Below are 17,894 nucleotides of genomic sequence, written 5' to 3'. Positions count from 1 at the left end.
CATTAGAGCCGTGTTCATGAATATATTTGGTAAAATATGTCTTCAGCTGGCACATAGAATATGACATATCTTGTAGTTCTGCTGTCCATCATTGGTAATTGCACTGAGAGTATGTGTCTGCAGAAGAAGCTCTTGTACTATCTCCTGTAAACTCCCTCAAATACCTGTTGACCTTTCTCTTCATCTTACTGTTTTCTTATGTTTATCTCGAAATGTCACTTCCTGGAAGGAAGGCTTTGAGCTGATCATACAGTTAGCGCTAGAATTTTTCATCTCTATTGAGTCTCTGTGTGTTTTATTCTGGTTGACTGAAGGAAAGCAGACTGTCATTCAAACCTCCTTAATGACTCTAATTGGATTATATTGCTGGAGAAATCAACAGCTTTTGTGTATTTATGCAGTGGTGTCTGCAGTGTAGGCAGATGTAAGTTCAAAACTTGTTTTCTGATTTATGGCTGTTTCATGCAGTTTGAATCTAGATGATTCAAATGATTTGAATCGGTGAAGTTGGTAGAGTTATGGAGCTTTTATTATTACTGTTGTATGCAGCACCTGGGACTGAAAATTCAAAATAAAGGTAAAAGCGAAATCTTCCCGGCACTTGATCTTGATGGTGCAAAATTGTGAAGGTGCACAAAGCACATCACCAGTGACTCATTCCAGTGAGTCAGAGTCACTGTAGCTACTAAAACTTCATTAATCTTTTTCACTTAGGGGAATTGTATTTGGGGACATGCAGGTTAACTGTGGGGTTTACCGAAAGCATTTTTATTTATCAATAAAGCACACTCATTGTAAAGCATCTTCAAATTAGGGTTGTGGGACTATACCTTGAACATACTTTTATTAAGGTCTGAGATAAATTGTTACCATTTTTTTTTTTTTCGAAAAGTTCAAGCATTTCAGTGATGGTTGATGCTTTGCAAAAGAATTCCAGTATCTAGTAACAAAATGTTAGTAAATTTGGTCAGAAAATAAAGACTGTCACTTGCCTCCAGAAACTGAGTTTTGAATATGAGAAGTGTACCTCCAAAATACATTATTCCCACACTGAATTATTTTGATTCTTAACCGTTCAGTAACACTTCTGATTTCTCATTCTTCGTCAGCCCTCCCTTTGGCTCCTGTACAGCTGCTGTCTCTTGGTGAGAACATGTCTCTTGGTGTGGGAAGGATGACTTGTTCTGGCGACCTCATTCTCTCTAACTGCATCTTACACAGAGCCCTCTGCTAGCCTTGGAAAAGCTTCCCAAGGTTTCAAATCTTTCAGGTGGTAGAAATTTTCATCTGTTTTTGTTACTGGAAATTGAGCACATTTACTGCCACACTGAAATGTGAGTCACTTTTGCAGGAATACAGGGAAGTTATTTCCCCATATAAATGGGTCATAGTAGAAGTAAAAGTTATCCTAAATGGCATTAGTTGTGTTTTCTCTTTTTATAATAGCGTTTTGCCACTTTGAAGGTTGTTTCTTTGCTCCTCGGTTGAGGGAGAGACGCACTGATACTGTTTGACAGTATTAATGAGCTTGGATTTGACAGTCAAATTGAGGAGCTCAGTCCTTTGCTTTTTTAATGTTTGGGATGTTAATGTTTTAATATGGATGTGACCGGAGTCATATTGAGAAAAGTGGCTGAAGAACTTCCATTTAAAAGCCCTTCAGTCGGCGCATCTATTAAAATGTTGCTTTGTATTTCTAGTACTGAAATATTGAAGGTAATAATGCTGCTATAATTTATTTTAGATGTAAACCTAATAGCACTTCAGAAAAATGTAAGGGCTGATAAAGTACACTTTGGGTAACAATGCATTTTTTACCTAGTGCTTGTTTTAAATCCCTACAGCTTTTTTTGACTTACATTAGTCATTGGGCAACTCTGTATTTTAAAGAAGCTTGAAAAGGTTGTGCTATATTGAGAGATCCATGTGTATCTTTCTGCCGCCTTGAAATAATTTAGAACTGGAATGGGCCATTTTTGTCTGTTGTTAGAATAATCTCTTGTTTAAACTAGACTTTAAACCAGCACTCTTTGTTTTGAGTATGAATCTTAAAACTTTATCTGATCATTAAAGATCACATTGTAAGATACTGCTTAAAACCAAGATGGTGTTGATTTTGTTGACAGTGAATTTCAAAATCATGTTTTACTAAAAGCTCTTATGCTCCTAAATGGCTTTATAATTAATTCTGCTTTTAACCTTTGGGGTTTAAGGACTGTACTGATTGGAATAGTGTGTTCTGAATTCGAGAGAAAACATGCTGCAGTGGAGGTTGGTAATAAAAGAAGTGACTGTGATTTTTTTCCTTTTTTTTGGTAGTGGTTACTTTACTTCAGATCTTGGCAAGTTGCGTACGATCTATTTATTGTGCAGAAGGTGAGGAAGAGACCTTCTGATTTATAACAAAAAAAAAAAAAGGAATGTTTGCTAGATGTACCTCTGCACACATCCTGTATTTGAAGTACAGGATGTAGATCTTTTCCTCTCTAAATTCTTGAGTGGACAAGCAAAGGTGCTGAGACATAATCTAGAAAACTCCTATGATACATATTTCCACAATAATGTCGCTGATGTGCGTGGTGTTCTTTTGGGGTTCACGGCAAAAATAGCATAGGATTGTGCACTAACATAATACAGTAAGCTTGTCTGAAACATTGGAATTACTTAGAGTAAACCAGCTGGGGATGTGGATTCTGTTTTGAAGCTGCAGTTTGTTTATAAGCAATATGTTTTTAGTAATGAGATGCTGACTAGCATTTGTGTCTCTAGAGAAGAAGAGGAACGTCTGAGAAATAAGATCCGAGCAGATCACGAAAAGGCTCTGGAAGAGGCTAAGGAGAAATTGAAGAAATCACGTGATGAAATTCAAGCTGAGATTCAGACAGAAAAGAACAAAGTAGTGCAAGAATTGAAAAAGAAAGACAGCAAGCCACTGCCCCCTGTTCCTTTACCAAATCTAATAGGGATAAACAGTGGAGAACCAGCAGACCTGGATATCCGAGAGAAGAGGAACAAAGTTAAAGAGGTAAAGATGGTGTGGTCCTCTGGGTTCTTGTATCTGATAGCAGTTATTTGTATGGCATTTAGTTGCTATGATTTATACTAAAAAGAAAAGAAAAACAGGTCTACAAATCTTTTAATAAACTGTAAGATAAAAGTGCACAGGTATTAATGAGCATCAGCATTATTACTTTCTTTCCTTGTGTTGTAGTGTTAATATTTCACTGGATAACAGCGTAAAAATTATTTTAAGGATTTCTTCAGCTTAGTAGTATGAGTTCAAAGTGAGTTTGTTGTTGGCTCATGGAACAGTAACAAGAGCATCTTTAAAGTAGAACATGACTTTATCAGTTTCCTTTCAAAGAATGGGTTATGTTACTGTATCACAGGATAGTTTTAAAAGTTTAAAAAGTAGATTGAAAAGATAATTTTTTAGACACACTGAAGTTTTATTTTGAAAAGCATATGACTATTTTTAATAATTTTCAAGTATTAGCAGAAGGTCTTTTTTTCCTTATGAGTTAATTTAAGTAGCTTGAATGTTTTACAGGTAAATGATGTTTGCTTAGGCTTTTGATTCTGTGGCAGCTTATACTATGGAAATTGCTGTTTCTGGTCTTACCCTCTCCACTCCTGATTGGCCATGAGATTTGTTGCCCTCTTTTGCCCTGGCAATGCCAATTTCCTATTACTATTGCCAGGCATTTTTCTGAGTCTGTACTTCTAACTCATACGGCAGAAATCTCGTACGACCTTATTTTTCTTTTTCTTTCCTACAATCTGATTAGTTTTATACCTAAAAATCGGGTTAGCAAGCAGGAATGGTTCAGCCAGAGTTAGACAAGCACAGGCTCTGTTATCAAAGAACATCCAGGACCACAGCACTAAGTATTTACATCAGCTAAATCTTCTTTTAAATTCTAATCTGAGTTTAGTTAGCTCATAAAACCAAACAGAGATCAGTCATACACCTGTCCTTGTCACAGGAAGGAGTTGTAGTTGAAGTGTGTGCCATGCTGTGGGTAGATCACCCAACCTGGAATTTTAATTTGAATATTAATGATAACTAGATGGAATCCACTCTTACCAAGTAATGAACAACTGCTTATGATACACGAGAGATACAGCGTGGGGCCGTATCACTGTTGGTAGTAGTTACTACATACAGAGCTGTATCACAATTTGAATCTCTGAAGTAGCAAATCCTTCCCCACAAGATGTGTCCGTTAGTGATTATTGCAGAAGTACTTCTGACTGAGAAGTTGTGTGTGGAATATTGGACCTCTTTTACCCTGCTTGTGGATTTGAAAAGGCTCTACTACTTTTCAAGCCTTCAAACGTTTTCGGTAAGAATATACAGGGTATTTTGCTTTTCAAAATGTCTCTGAAGATGAACAGTGAATGGGTATGGTCATGTAGTTGTCAACACTTCTTAATTTTTACTACAGATTGCTGTAGTTAAACACCTTTGCCACTGATGGATTTAATGGATGGAATAAAATTGAGTTGACCAAGAACTGCAAAATTACTGCACACAGCTAACAATGAAGAACTACCTGGAAGAAATTATCAACCAAAGTTCCTCTAGATCAAACCTGGAATTGGAGGGAGGGTTGAAAATTGATATTTACATTTCTGAGGTTGTTTGGTCAGAATGTAGACTGAGAGGAGATGATGAGCTATAGGTTAATACAGAATGGCAATTTTCTTGGTGTCATGAATAAGTAGTAGAATTTGGACAATTCTTGCTGATCTAAACCTGAAGGTATATCTATTTGTAAGGAATTCAGGGTAGTTTGTGAGGATCACTAGGTTATAGTTCTGGTGATCCTTAGCTGCAGTTGCCACATACCTCGTGCTGTAAAAGGCTTACTCCTTTTTTTGGTGATCGGCCTACGTGTGAGTCACGCTGACAATCTGTTTTTCTGTTGCATAACTTGTTGATGACTACTGTTGTGGTTTCTGAGGTGTAGCTTCTCATAGCCAGACAAAAGGTTTTTGTGGGTCTATGTATTGGGTAGGTAAGTCCTTCAGTCAGGATAATAATGCCTTTGTACTATGGGGTCTTCAGTTGTGTGACCACTTTGCTTGAACAGTCCAGGATCATACTAGTATGACTGAAATTTGTCTTTGTGTGAATTGCCTTCATTGAATCGGTCTTGTTAGTACTGGTACTTGTTGGTATCAGGTGATTTCCAGAATTTTTAATTTTTTTTCATGCAGGGCAGCAGATTATCACTTCTACAGCAGATATGAGAAGACATAAAATACAGGGGCAGAAGGTCTTCTAGGGAGAGCAGTCAAATGATAATGCTGAGGAACCCATGTTGGTACAGTGTCATTTTTTTTGGCCTTTGGGTCCTCTTCTGGATTTGGGATCTGCTATGTTGCAATGAATACAATGTGGCTGAGATAAAACATGTATTGACAGTGTCAGATGGATAATATTTTGCCTGAAACCTGTTTTTGGCAGCATCAGATGTCTCAGAGAAGGCTTTAGTGATTCTGGAGACGTGAAGTGCATTTTGAAGTATGTTATGTTCATCACTGAGTTGCTCTCTCACTGTTTTATGTAACCAGTGTAGAATAATACACATTGTCTTGGTAGATGAGATGGAGACTTAGCAAATAAAAGAACAAGTTTCAGGAGACAATCTCTCTTAACATTGGTCTGCAACTAGCACATATAGCATTTGTGATATGCAAGACATTATAGTTGCCTGGATTGAGGCCTAAAAAATAGCACAGGGATCTCCTAGCTCTTTGAAGGCTGCATATCTGGCTTCAGAATTCCACAGGGTCCCAGGAAGGCATTTGACCTATGCCTTGGTTTATTGTAAAGTGTCCTGGTGCATGTTTGAGGAACTTCACTCTCAGAGAACAGCTTTACACTGTTTAAATGCATGAAACTAATGATGTTATTCAGCCTGTTTCACCTCTTATCAAATGGTGGAAAACTGTGTAGAATTAGGCTGAATGATGGGGACAGTATGGAACACACACCACACACGGGTCTTTACAGTTGTGAGAAAGGCTGGGAAATTTTCAAATGAGGATTTAGTTTCTATTATTTTTACAGAAAATTTATTACCAATTTTTCTTTCCAAATAACAGCTTGATAAAGTCTTTCTTTTTTAACAGATCTCTGTATAAAAAGTGATTTTTCAGTACTTAAATATTTTAAAAAGTCTTACTTTGATTTCAAAAAAATGCATATAAAAGAAAAAAAATTGTGTAATGCTCTTAAGAGAGCTTTGTAAAACATTTGAAAGCTTTATATAATAACAATGCTTGCTGAGCACAGAGAGGGAGCCTTCTTAAGGTTGTGAAATAAACTGGGAGCAGAATCTGCATCTTCTTGGGGTTTTTTTTGTCTTTGGTTCTGATAATTATATGTAGTGTTACATTGTATTCTCAAGTGTAACTAATTACAGAATTGCAAAATTTGTCTGTCTTCTTCTAACAAACTATTCAGTTATTCCAATAAGCAGTATTTATGAATTGACTGACTATTTTAGATGCACAATGACAACTTCAAGAAGAAAAGGTTTTCCACCTGCTTACAATATGTGCTTTGTAGTATATTAGCTTGCTGTTCTGGCCTTTAAAAAATGCTATGGTGTTTAATTAACTGGTATTTTAAGAACAAACATATCTGAAAATTTTTTCAGATTCTTGCTGCTACACTTTAGCTTTCTATTAATATTTCAGTGGGTTTTTATAGTATGTAAAAGAAGAATGTTGGAAGTAGAAAATGTTCTTTAAGATGGTAGAAGTAAATTGTATAATCTTACAGAAAGATTTTAAGGTGTCTCTTTTTGTTGTGGTTAATGCAGAGAAATTAAGAACAAAAACTCATCTTTTGGAAGTCACTGACTTCCTTTCCAAGTTAAATTAGATATAAATTGCTTGAACGCTTGGAATTTTTGGCACTTAATTTCCATTATTATGTCCTTTAAATGATCAGAATATTAATTTTTTTCCCCTGCAGTTTAAATGTAATCATTACATAGTGCTCTGTAGTCTATAATGAGTTTTATTTCCTTTAGAAGTTAAATTTTACCCAGTCAAATAAGGAAAATTTTGTAATTTTTTTCACCCTAGGCAGGGTTCAGGTTTTCTTTACTTTCAGCATGTCATAGTATTATCTTACTGCCAGCATTCATTTCAGGCTAAAGTAGTGTATTTCACCCAATAATGGTACTAATCCCATGCAGGTGATCCTTCCTCTCTACTCAGCACCAGTGAGGCCACACATGGAGTTGTGTGTCCAGTTTTGGGCTCCTCAGTATGAGAGAGACATGAGCATACTGGAGAGGGTAGAGAACCACAAAGATGCTTAAGGGGACTGGAGCATCTCATCTGAGCAAAGGAGGAGACAACTGGGACTGTTTGTCCTGGATGAGAGAAGGAATCTTACCAGTGTATAAAATAGCTGAAGGGAGGGCACAAGGAGGATGGAGCCAGGCTCTTTTCACAGTGACAGGCACAAAGGTAATGGGCACAAATTGAAACACAAGAGGCTCCATCTGAACATCATAAAACATTGTTTATTGTGAGGGTGACCCAAGCACTGGAACTAATTGCCCGTAGAGGTTGTGGAGTCTCCCTCCTTGGAAACACTTATAAGATGACTGGAAATGGACCTGGACAGCTTGTTCCAGATTACCCTGCTTGAGCAGGGAGGTTGGACCAGATACCCTCCAGAGGTCCTTTCCAACCTCAAGCAGTTTGTGGTAGGATGATGTTTGTTGACTAAGCCTGTCAGCTGAAAGAAAGCTTCTCTAGAATGTTAGGCAAGTACACATAGTAAACTTAGGAGTGAAATAATAATGTTCTAGGTTTCAAAGAGACTGGAAAATATCAGTTCTCTGGAGCTTTTATTCTATTACTTGTTCTGTATTTGTTGAGATGTGCAGTCATGTAATTAGGCAATGCTACTTCTAAATGCACTTTTTTTAAATTGACCTCAAGGGAGGTGTGTTGTTCACACAGACAAGCTACTTATGAAGTGACTGAAGGTGCTGGCTGTAGAACATACTTGCCTGTGCAATTTAAAAGCTGTTATGTTTAATGAGATGGGATAGCGAGGCGGTATCCTATTACTTTCTGATAAGCTGTTTTCAAGGCAGCAAAATTTTAGTGATCCTGCTTGTCACAGATTTCTGCTAAAAAGAAAAAGCGGAGAAAGACATTTAAGCAAAAGGTGTTGTGAAATGGGCATCCGGGGAGTATGGGTGCCACAGTTAAGGTTCATAGAATCATAGGATAGTTTGGGCTGGAAGAAACCTTTGAAGGTCATCTAGTCAAACTTGAAATTCACTTGCTACACTTGCAGAAGGAGTTACTGTTAAGTTTGGATGCTTTGCATAGTTGAGGAACAAGGTCCTGTCTGGGAAGCTGGGGGTGTTCTAACTTGAGTTCTTTTGCTGGTGAACTTCCTTCGGCAGAAGTTTCCGTTGATCCTCTTTTAAAATTAGAGTTATAATATATTGCCTCTTAGAAGGGAAGGTAGAAAGTTCATTTATTTCATATTAGTGGAGGCAATTTTGGAAATACTTCTAGGAAGGTGCCAAGAAGAAAAGTGATTAAAATGTATTTTCTTCATGGTCTCTGGATGATACTCAATAGGCTGTTAATAGTGTTGAGAAGTAACAACCTGTTTTATAAGCAGCAAAACTAGAGGTTTTCTGTGGATTTTTGACCTAAATGCCCTTGTACTACCCTCTGCTCATCATGCATATATTGCTGTGAATGTCCTCTTATCTTCCTGTTTGGCTGCATGAATTGCAGTGTGTTCCATATCTGCTTTAGAGATACCTATGTGCTAAATAGTGCCCCCTGAATGAATAAAGGGTTGAATTATGACTGCCTTTGTCTCCGTCAGGGTATTAATTTGTGACTGTTTACCTTATCTAGCCACAGGTATTTTTTTTTTTCATTCCTTCGCCCCCCCCCCCCCCCCAAAAGCACAGTATCTGGTTCCTCCAGCTCTTTAAAATCAAGTATGAAATTAGGAAATGGATTCAAAGGCTACTGCAAATGTAGGTGTCAAATGACAGATGTACAGACAGCAAGACTGCATAAACCTTATTCTTTTAAGAAATCAGGTTAACAGTAATAAGTGGCCTTTTACCTGAGTTCTATTTAGTGTGCTTATTGAGAAAAGAGCTGTGTAGAAGAAAGAAATACTTAATCATCTGGAGATCTTTTTATGCTGCATAACTCCTCTTTTCATAGTTACTATTCATACAACTTCCAGTGCTAATCTCGTTTATTGTTTCTAATTGCAGTGTTTCTTATCTAGCCAAATACACTGCCTTCTGTGACTGGGGGACCTTTTTTCAACATCTGAAACCAACTCAGAACAATTTCATTGTTGCTGACACTTTATACTCTTTGTTTTCTTGGACTTCTAGTTGGTTATGACACTAGTTTTTAATAATCCATGTCTGTTAAGAGTTTTGCACTGTATTTTGTATTTTGCACTGTTCCTTAGATCCCAGTGAAACTGAAGGACATCAGTATTATGATCCAGCTTTTTCAGTGTTTAACACTCGCTGCTGTGTTTGTATAAAATATATACACATATTTTATTTGTAAGTGTGCATATAAAAACCTCTTTGTATCTGTACATATGTATACATACACATTGTTTATTTTGTGTGCACACTATTTGGATTCTCTGTGCTCTGGATTCTCCAATGTAATTTGACATTATGAGAACAGATAAGTTGGCTTTCAGCTAGTTTCACTACACTTCTTTAAAGCTTATCTTAATTTTATTTAATTAGTGAAATCTGTAAATTAAGGATAAAATTTTTTTATTGAGTTGGTAAATTAATTTTCTGTGGATATATTCGAATGAATATTTTGCAATTAGCACTTTGGCCAGTACAGACATGTTAGGAGTGGCCCTGCACAAAGTTCTGTCCCAGCTTGTTGGAATGATTGTATAAAGAGCTCATTTTACATTTGTAAATCTTTCATTTATGCCTATGAGAAGTTTTGTACGTTGGTATATTTATTTTGCTGAAACAGAAGAATGAAAATAAAGCTTGGAGTTTTATGTGCAGTATTTCAGCTGCACATCCTGGATAAGTTGCTTGACTGGTAACTTAAAATGTCCTACTCATGAAGAATGCAAGTTTTTGTTTGAGGGTATTTTAAAAATGAATCAGTTTATTCAAGTTGTAGCAATGACAGAATTCTGCAGTGCTCGTGCACTATTGGAAGCATGTTAAAAACTCAAGGTCTTCATTATTAGATTTATCTTTTTTCCAGACCGTTGTGAGAATAACCTGTCTTTCAATGTGAATTAAGTGATTTAGCACATTTGCAGCACTTAATATTCATAAATGCAAAATAAAATCAAAGAAATAAGGAAATATTTCACTTCCCTGATATAATCAGACAAACAAAAATGAGCAAAACTCCAGGTAAATTACTTATCTTCAGAACTGGGTATATCTAAAGGCTCCCTGAAATCTCATTGACCTTTTTTTATTTGTATTTTATATGCCATTTATTCCCATACAACAGAAGAGCTCATAGCAAAAATCATGAATTATGGCTAGATGGAAGATATCTCTATTTTAAATTTTACAAGATCTAATAGACCAGTGATATTATGTTTATTTTGCAGCTATGGGGACTTTGATTGGAAGGCCAGAGCATGCTGTTACGCTTTTGTTAGTCATCTTTACATAATATCTCCTGTAGGCTCCTCTGTGTTTCCCAGAGCAACTCCATGGAATATATGCCAGTGTGTTCTTAACGTACAGTTTTCCTGATAGTGCTACCTCTCAATTGTTGATATTAATAATGTAACTGATACACAATATGAGGTGCTGGTAGTTGATGAGTAACCTCTCATGGTGTGTTCCATTAAGACCTAGACCGTCTGCATACAATACTGAAATACCCCAAACTTGAAACAGTTCACTCTAACTAGTTTACTTTGAGATTTGGATTCCTGATTTGCACTGCTGGCATCTATTCTTATTTTCTGCTTTGTTACCCGAGCACTGATGGCTAACAAGGCTAGCAAGGGGAGATCAAAGAACTGCAGAACACTATGCCTGCTGATGAACTGCCGATTAACAGAAACCTGAGTGGGGAATAGAATCTCTGAGCACACAGATATGTAAGATTTCCTGCTGCATTTTATTGATGTCATCATGCACAAAGCTACAGAAGATCCCTGAAAGAGTCAGCAAACATGTGAACAAGGGAGATAGGGTTAGATACATAATTTTTCAAAAAATGTTTGGCAAGGTTTATTGCTAGTAGATATTGAACTAAGCAGCTGTGGGATGGAGGATAGTTTCTCTGTTTGCCTGAAGAAATTGGTTAGAAGGCGGGAAGTGGAGACTACAGATAAATGGTGCTGGAGGCCACAGGGGACATGTGCTGGGGATCCGTGCTCTAAATTATACAAATAAATTATTTAGAGTTTGAAAACGGGTGAATATGGTAACTGCTGCCAATGGGAAGAATTGCAAAAAACCCTTATGGGACTGAGTGATTTTTCTCCCCTTTTATTTCACAGCTAAATGTAAAATGATGCATATTGGGGCTGGAGAGGAGAGATTCCAACTTCATGCTTAATATGAAAAGGTGTGAGGTGACTTATTACCACTTTAGAATGAGAAATTGTATTTATTATAGTTCCTTGGAAATGTCAATGTAGTGCTCAACAGCAGACAAAGAGCAGATATTCAGTATTTCAAGAAAGAACAGAACAGGAAAGGTTCTTATGGTAGCTTCTGAAGCTCCTCAGGTGTCTCTGCATCTTGCATGCCTCACGTAGTTACTCAGCTTCAAAAAGGATGCAGCAAAACTGGCGAAGGTGCAGGGATTAGCTGATGAAGATGATTAGTCTGATGCCTGAAAAGACAAGACTGGAAGAAAGCAACTGCTTTTTGCTGGTTGATGTGCAGTCAGGGTCACATGGATACAAAGATGTTTACAAAGATGTTTACAAAGATGTTCTGAGATATTCTAGTGTTCTAAACACCACAGGACCAGTCAATCCTGTGAATACCAGTTTCTCTTGAAACTATGAGAATGCACAAGGTCAAAAATCTTGCTTTGTCCTCTTGGATAGAAAGCATTTGGCTCTCTTGTACAAATTTGAGCAGTCAGTTCACTGCTGTAAGCTCTCCAAATTTAGGCTCTTTACATCTACTGTTCCAGTTCCCGCCAATTTGAAGTACTTTCCCCTTAATTTCATCAGTCATCTAAGACTTCAAGTGTTTAATGCAGGGGAAAAAAAAAAACTTTCACTTTGCATTCATTTGATAAACAGTTTTGTTTTAGTAATGGATTTGTTACCAGATTTGACAATAGAAGAAAACCCAACTGTGTGTGTGTTAGGAGCATGTTCCAAACAGACATTTTCAGTGACAGTGTTCAGAAGTGCATGACAGAGGCATGAACTGATGCCTGAAATAATTTCTCTTTAAGTAGACCTCCCAGAAGAATAAAAAAATCTGAGTTTTCTAAGTTTCATCAACAATCTGAGTAGACAAGGAAAAGATCGTTCTTTAAATTAACCTCCAAAACATACTCTCTGCAGACAGGAGGAAAATGGTTATTAATTTTTAATCTGCCAGTTGAGCAGTAATTTTGTCTAGCAAATCCTTGGTTAATTTTAAAACTGAATTTGAAGGTGGTTTATATAAATCTCTTTAAAGTGTACTCTTAACCAGAAGAGGTTCCTTTGGAAGCAAAACCTATTTGCTATCTGTTACGCACATTCCTGATGGAATGGCAGGAACCAGTAAATACTGCACTTTGCCAGTAAATTGTTTCTTTTGCTTGTTTGTCAGGACTTTTCTGTTGCCAGGTTGTCTGCTTTATTTTGAGGACTGGAAAGGTGCTTTTGAACCAATCATTAGTTTGAATTAATGTTTCTAACATGTCACTGTAGCGATAGATCTTCCTTACAAGTCTGTTTTCAATCACTGTAATCTCCTTTTACTGTTACAATTATAGATTTGTGAAAGATGTCATTACCACTCTATATGTATAAAAACCTGATTTCCCAGTTACTATAGAGAATCAGATCCCATGAAAGTTCTCTAAAGTCAGTAAAATCAACTAGATAAGGGAGCAGTTTCATTTGACATGCCCTGCTTCTTGCCGTTCTGGCTCTCTTGCAGCAGAGTCCAAATCAGTCTTTTTGTAGAATTATCAAGATGTACGTGCAGCAGCATCTTGCTGATGGTTGTTTCTGGTGCATCCCATAATAAACATTTGCAATATTAGTATGCAATAGACCTATCCCCTATTAATGATTTTGCCTTCAAAAGCAAAATTTGGCACTAATAGTGTCAATAAAAAGTCCACTGCTAAAACCATGTGTTCTCTGGTGGACAGATTGTAAGATCTTTATGTGACATCAAGCTCCAAGCACTTACTGTGACAAACTGCTATCAGGTAAGGAAATTTCAACTGTGGAAATCTGTGTATTGCCTTTTTCACAATGCTTGTAATTTTCATTCTAAAAGTGTCTCTCTTGTGAGTTCTTTAAGGGTTGGGTGTGGTTTTTTGCTAATAGTTTTACCTTCTTTCTATTATCTGTAGTGCTGATGTTCCAGTCAGTGTGTGAGACTTTCCTCTCCTCTTAAAGACAAGGTTTTGGTTTAAGAAAAGCCTCTGTCTTCCTGGAGCTGTTCTTCAGCATTTCCAGCTTTGACTATGCAAATGCTGTCTAGTGTAACTATAGAGATAATTTTGTTTTTCCGATTAGGAGTTCATGTTGCTTGTACTTCCTGAGCCAAAATGCCATCCTCTGTTAATTTTTTAGCTGACAGAGTCATCTATCTTCTTGTGTCTCTCCAAAGCTTTTGTGTGAACAACTGCTCCCAATAGTATAGATGGTCTAACTATAGTATAACATGCTACCTGGTCTGGCAGTAACAGAAATCTCCATGTTGTTATAAGATCTCTTGGCATATCATCCTTACAAAATTTGATGCTGTATACAAGAGCTGTGGGGTTTCTCACTTGCAGATAATGTGCATTTATCTGCCATCATATCATGAAACCTGCTTGCTTTGTGGTAGAGGAAAGCAGTGAGCTGTGTGACAGAGTAATGCTCAGTGTTCATCTGGAAAAAAACAGTTGACTACTTCCTGTAATAAAGTCAAAGGATTCTGAAGGACTTGTCATATTCTTAGTACACTGCTTGAGGGAGGCAAAGGGGACAGGACAGATATGTTTGTGGTTATCAAAGTAGCCTAATCTCCTCAAAATATGATTTCCTATCTCAGAATTAGATGATGCAGTTAACTGTGTCTTAGTCTCTTGTGTTCAACTGAGTTTCAGGTCTCAGTAGTGTATTCTTAGGTTACTTCTGCATTAAGTTATGTGTCTGGTGAAATGTACTCTTTCACAACTTCTATCTTAATTTTATCTTAGGATAAATTATGGATATAGAAACATGTTGTGATGTATTCAGTTTTAGCTGTTTGTGATTTCCATATTTTTTGTGTTTCTTCAGAGCTAAATATTCTGTAACAAAATCTGTACCTTTTCCCCAGAAGCATAGCAAATTAGGGCAGTGAAATATTCCACAATTAATATTCTACTGTGAGGAAACAAGTTCTTCTCTTGGACTTAGCTGGTATTTGCATACACTGTGATTTTTACAAAGCTAAAATGTCAATGGTTATTTGATTCTCCTTAATAAATATTTATTTGAGGCATCCAAACATCCCAGAAGCCCAGTTTCCCTCATATGCAAGCCAAGTGGTTAGATCCGCCATGTCATGGTCACAGTCACCTTCTTGTTTAGTCACTCATCTGTTTTGAACCACACTGGTCAGTCAGTCTTTAGTTTCATCCTCTAAACCTATAGGTCTGTGTTTTCCCAAGTAGAGTTTTTAGGACTTAAAGGTGGTCTGGCAAGCTGCGAGTTAGAGCAAGACCCTTCACAGAGGCCTCAACTATCGCATTCTGACTGTCCTTAACTCTGTCCTGACTGGATAAAGCCTTGAGTAGCCCGGTTTGATCCCATAACTTTAAGCAGGAGGTTGAACTGAGATCCCTTCCTGCTTGAAAGATGCTGGGATTATTGATTTTATGATCTTAAGTTAATGAACAATTTGATATAGAAATTTGTACATTGGTTCTGGATAACCTTAGCAAGAGCTCTCACAGGAACTTCTGTACTTGCTGACTGTGACCAGGCTTTTACTGCGTTTGTCACGTCAAGAGAGAATCACTTTACCTGAGTCATCCCGAGGTTCTAATAGCTATGAATTGGTCAGTTTGATAAGTGCTTTGTAAACACTAAGGAATTTGTGAATGCTAATGAAATAACTTTTCTCTCCTCTTTTAGTATAGTATTTGCATCCGCTTTTGCTAGTTCATGACACTAAAAGAAGTGATACAGTATTATTGCCTATTCAAGTGTCAAAATCTTTTAGTGCAAATACCAAAAACAACGTATGAGCAGACTTTGAATGACAAGCGGTAGGAGTGGGACCTCTGGCACGTTGAGAGGATCAGCTGTGCCTAAGTTGATGGTAGTTTAACACAAGAGTGCTTCCCATCTTTTGGGCCTGTGTGTATACCTTTGCTGTGGTTCACATTTATTGTGTAGGCATGACTTAACTGAGCCGTGGGAAATTTGGAAGGAATTTACATGCAAAGGAATTACGGCTGTTTAGTTTGGGCAGGGATCTCTTGATGGTTGTAGAGAGACAGGGACTTTGTTTTCCACATCTCAGCAGGCAGTTTAGATGCAGTCTGAAAGATCTGGGATTACCGGATGCTGACTTCCACTTGAACTTGACAAGAGGGGAAACCTGTGAGGTAGTAGGACACATGTGAGGTAGTGCTGGTTGCACCTCATTTTTTAGCCAACATCTGCTTCTTCCTACCATTTTCTGTGAGTATAGTGACTCTGATTAAAATAAGATAACTACAGTAATGTAGATTGTAGTGAAAACTGCCTTCCCTCAGTTTCTTAAACAGTTAGTATTGGTTTGTTAGTTACATTAGCATAGTTTCTTTTCTGAGAGAGCATTTCTCAAACTTGTGGAGATCACGATTTTAAATCCTATACAGTTGCTTGGGGATCTTGTTTATATTAACAATATTTTAACACCATTTTAAAAATGCAATATAAAATAAAAATGTATATATAATGTGAATGCAGACACATGGCTGTTGTTTTAGAAGAATTTTTTCCTAACTGTCTCTGTGGTAATTTGTCTTTTGAAATATAATTTCCTTCTGTTACTTGCTCTTGTCTCTTTAGGTAACTAATAATTTTTTTTTTTAAAATGCATTCAATTTGCAGTTTTCAGCTGCTGTATATCAACAGGCAAGGAGTTTGAAGAGTTTTAGCAAATCCATAAAAGCACTGCTTAGTGGCTGATGTGCACAGCTAATATTTATGTGGGTCAACAAGACATTTTAGGGTTTTAGATGTAATTTTCCTACCAGGTGGAAACATCTATTAAAAGGAGTTTAATGTTTTGTGTAGCAAGTATTAATAATGTTATACTTCTTTGTTCATTATGCTTTCTAAAGAGCAACCTTTTGGCATTTCTTTAGGTAGAGGCTATATGACAGTATATCTTTGTCAAGTAGGTGTTGCTAATAAGAAATTCATTATGCCTTTTGCAGAATTGTTTAGTCATACTTGGATGTACCAGTGTAAATAAATCCCTTTTATGCTTCAGATATTGGTAGATATCTTTTTCTTTTAGTTAGCATCTTAAGACATTAGCCAGTGTTTTACAGCCGTTCCTTACACTTAAATGCGTTCCTTATGCTTACATTCTTACATATCTGTGCATATATTAAAGGAAAAGAAAGAAGAAGAAAATGACCTAATGCAGAGCATTAGGCTCTGTAGCTCAAATCAAATAGACTTGAAGTTGTTTCCAAATTTATTTATGCTGTAAAATCTGATTTTTTGCAACAGATAGAAATAGTGGCAAAGTAATTAATGAATATACTGGGATGCCTATGAAAGTTAAGTCTCAAATAAGAAATAAAATATATTAATAGAAAGTGGTTTTATAATGTAATCAAATCTTATTTTTCATTTCTCAGATGATGAAGCATGCCTGGGACAATTACAGGCAATATGGATGGGGACATAATGAGCTCAAACCAATTGCCCGGAAAGGACATTCCACCAACATATTTGGTAGGCTATGTTTTCTGGTTTGTTTGTGAATTTGTTTTTTAATTATATTTCTGTCTGCGTGTGCTCTTTGAAAGTCTACCCAAACTTACTACCAAACTCTGTTTTAACACAAATCTTTTGAAGTGTGGTTGACAGAAATGTTTCAGAATTATTTCAATGGTATTTCGTTGAATTACTTTACTAACCTATCTTTTTGGGAGTAATATGTTCTTATTGTTGCAAAAGCTAAGCTGTATCTATGTGCACTGTTACTTTGTGTGTGTGTGTATATATAAATGGAAGTTCTAATGCACTGATGATATTTTGGGATGCAATGAATATAATTTTTTTTTTTTGAAAAGCCAACCTTATGTTGTCTAGATCTTTGTGTTGGAGGGAATATTTTAATTTAAAGATGATCTAGTCCTACCCCCTCTGCCATGGGCAGGGACACCTTCCACCAGACCAGGGTGCTCAGAGCCCCATCCAGCCTGGACTTGAACACTTCCAGGGATGGGATATCCACAGCTTCTCTGGGAAACCTGTTCCAGTGTCTTGTCACCCTCAGAGTTAAAAACTTCTTGTGATACAAGAAAAAGGTGCATGTAAGATGCTGAAAAACTGCTAGTACCAAGGTGAAATTTAACGTAGCTATAAAAAAAGGTCTGGGTAAGGAGAAAGTAACATTATTACTTGAGGTGTGTGACTTGTGGATCCTGAACCTGTGGATTGGAATGAAAGA

General features: G+C 36.9%; 1 protein-coding gene across 1 annotated transcript in view; it reads left to right on the top strand.

Annotated features, from left to right (window-relative positions):
- MAN1A2 (mannosidase alpha class 1A member 2) overlaps positions 1-17,894 on the top strand; it is a 133,913-nt gene that overhangs the window by 25,879 nt on the left and 90,140 nt on the right. Inside the window, exons 2-3 of the mRNA XM_018074517.2 lie at positions 2,770-3,025; positions 17,077-17,173. Coding sequence (XP_017930006.1) covers positions 2,770-3,025; positions 17,077-17,173 — 353 coding nt within the window. The remainder of the gene's footprint in view (positions 1-2,769; positions 3,026-17,076; positions 17,174-17,894) is intronic.

This window comes from Manacus vitellinus, unplaced genomic scaffold (assembly GCF_001715985.3).
Source record: "Manacus vitellinus isolate BGI_N305 unplaced genomic scaffold, ASM171598v3 scaffold_28_pilon, whole genome shotgun sequence".
Classification (NCBI taxonomy): Eukaryota; Metazoa; Chordata; class Aves; order Passeriformes; family Pipridae; genus Manacus; species Manacus vitellinus.
The sequence above is the reverse complement of the archived record's forward strand: the minus strand, read 5'-3'. Positions and strand labels throughout refer to the sequence as shown.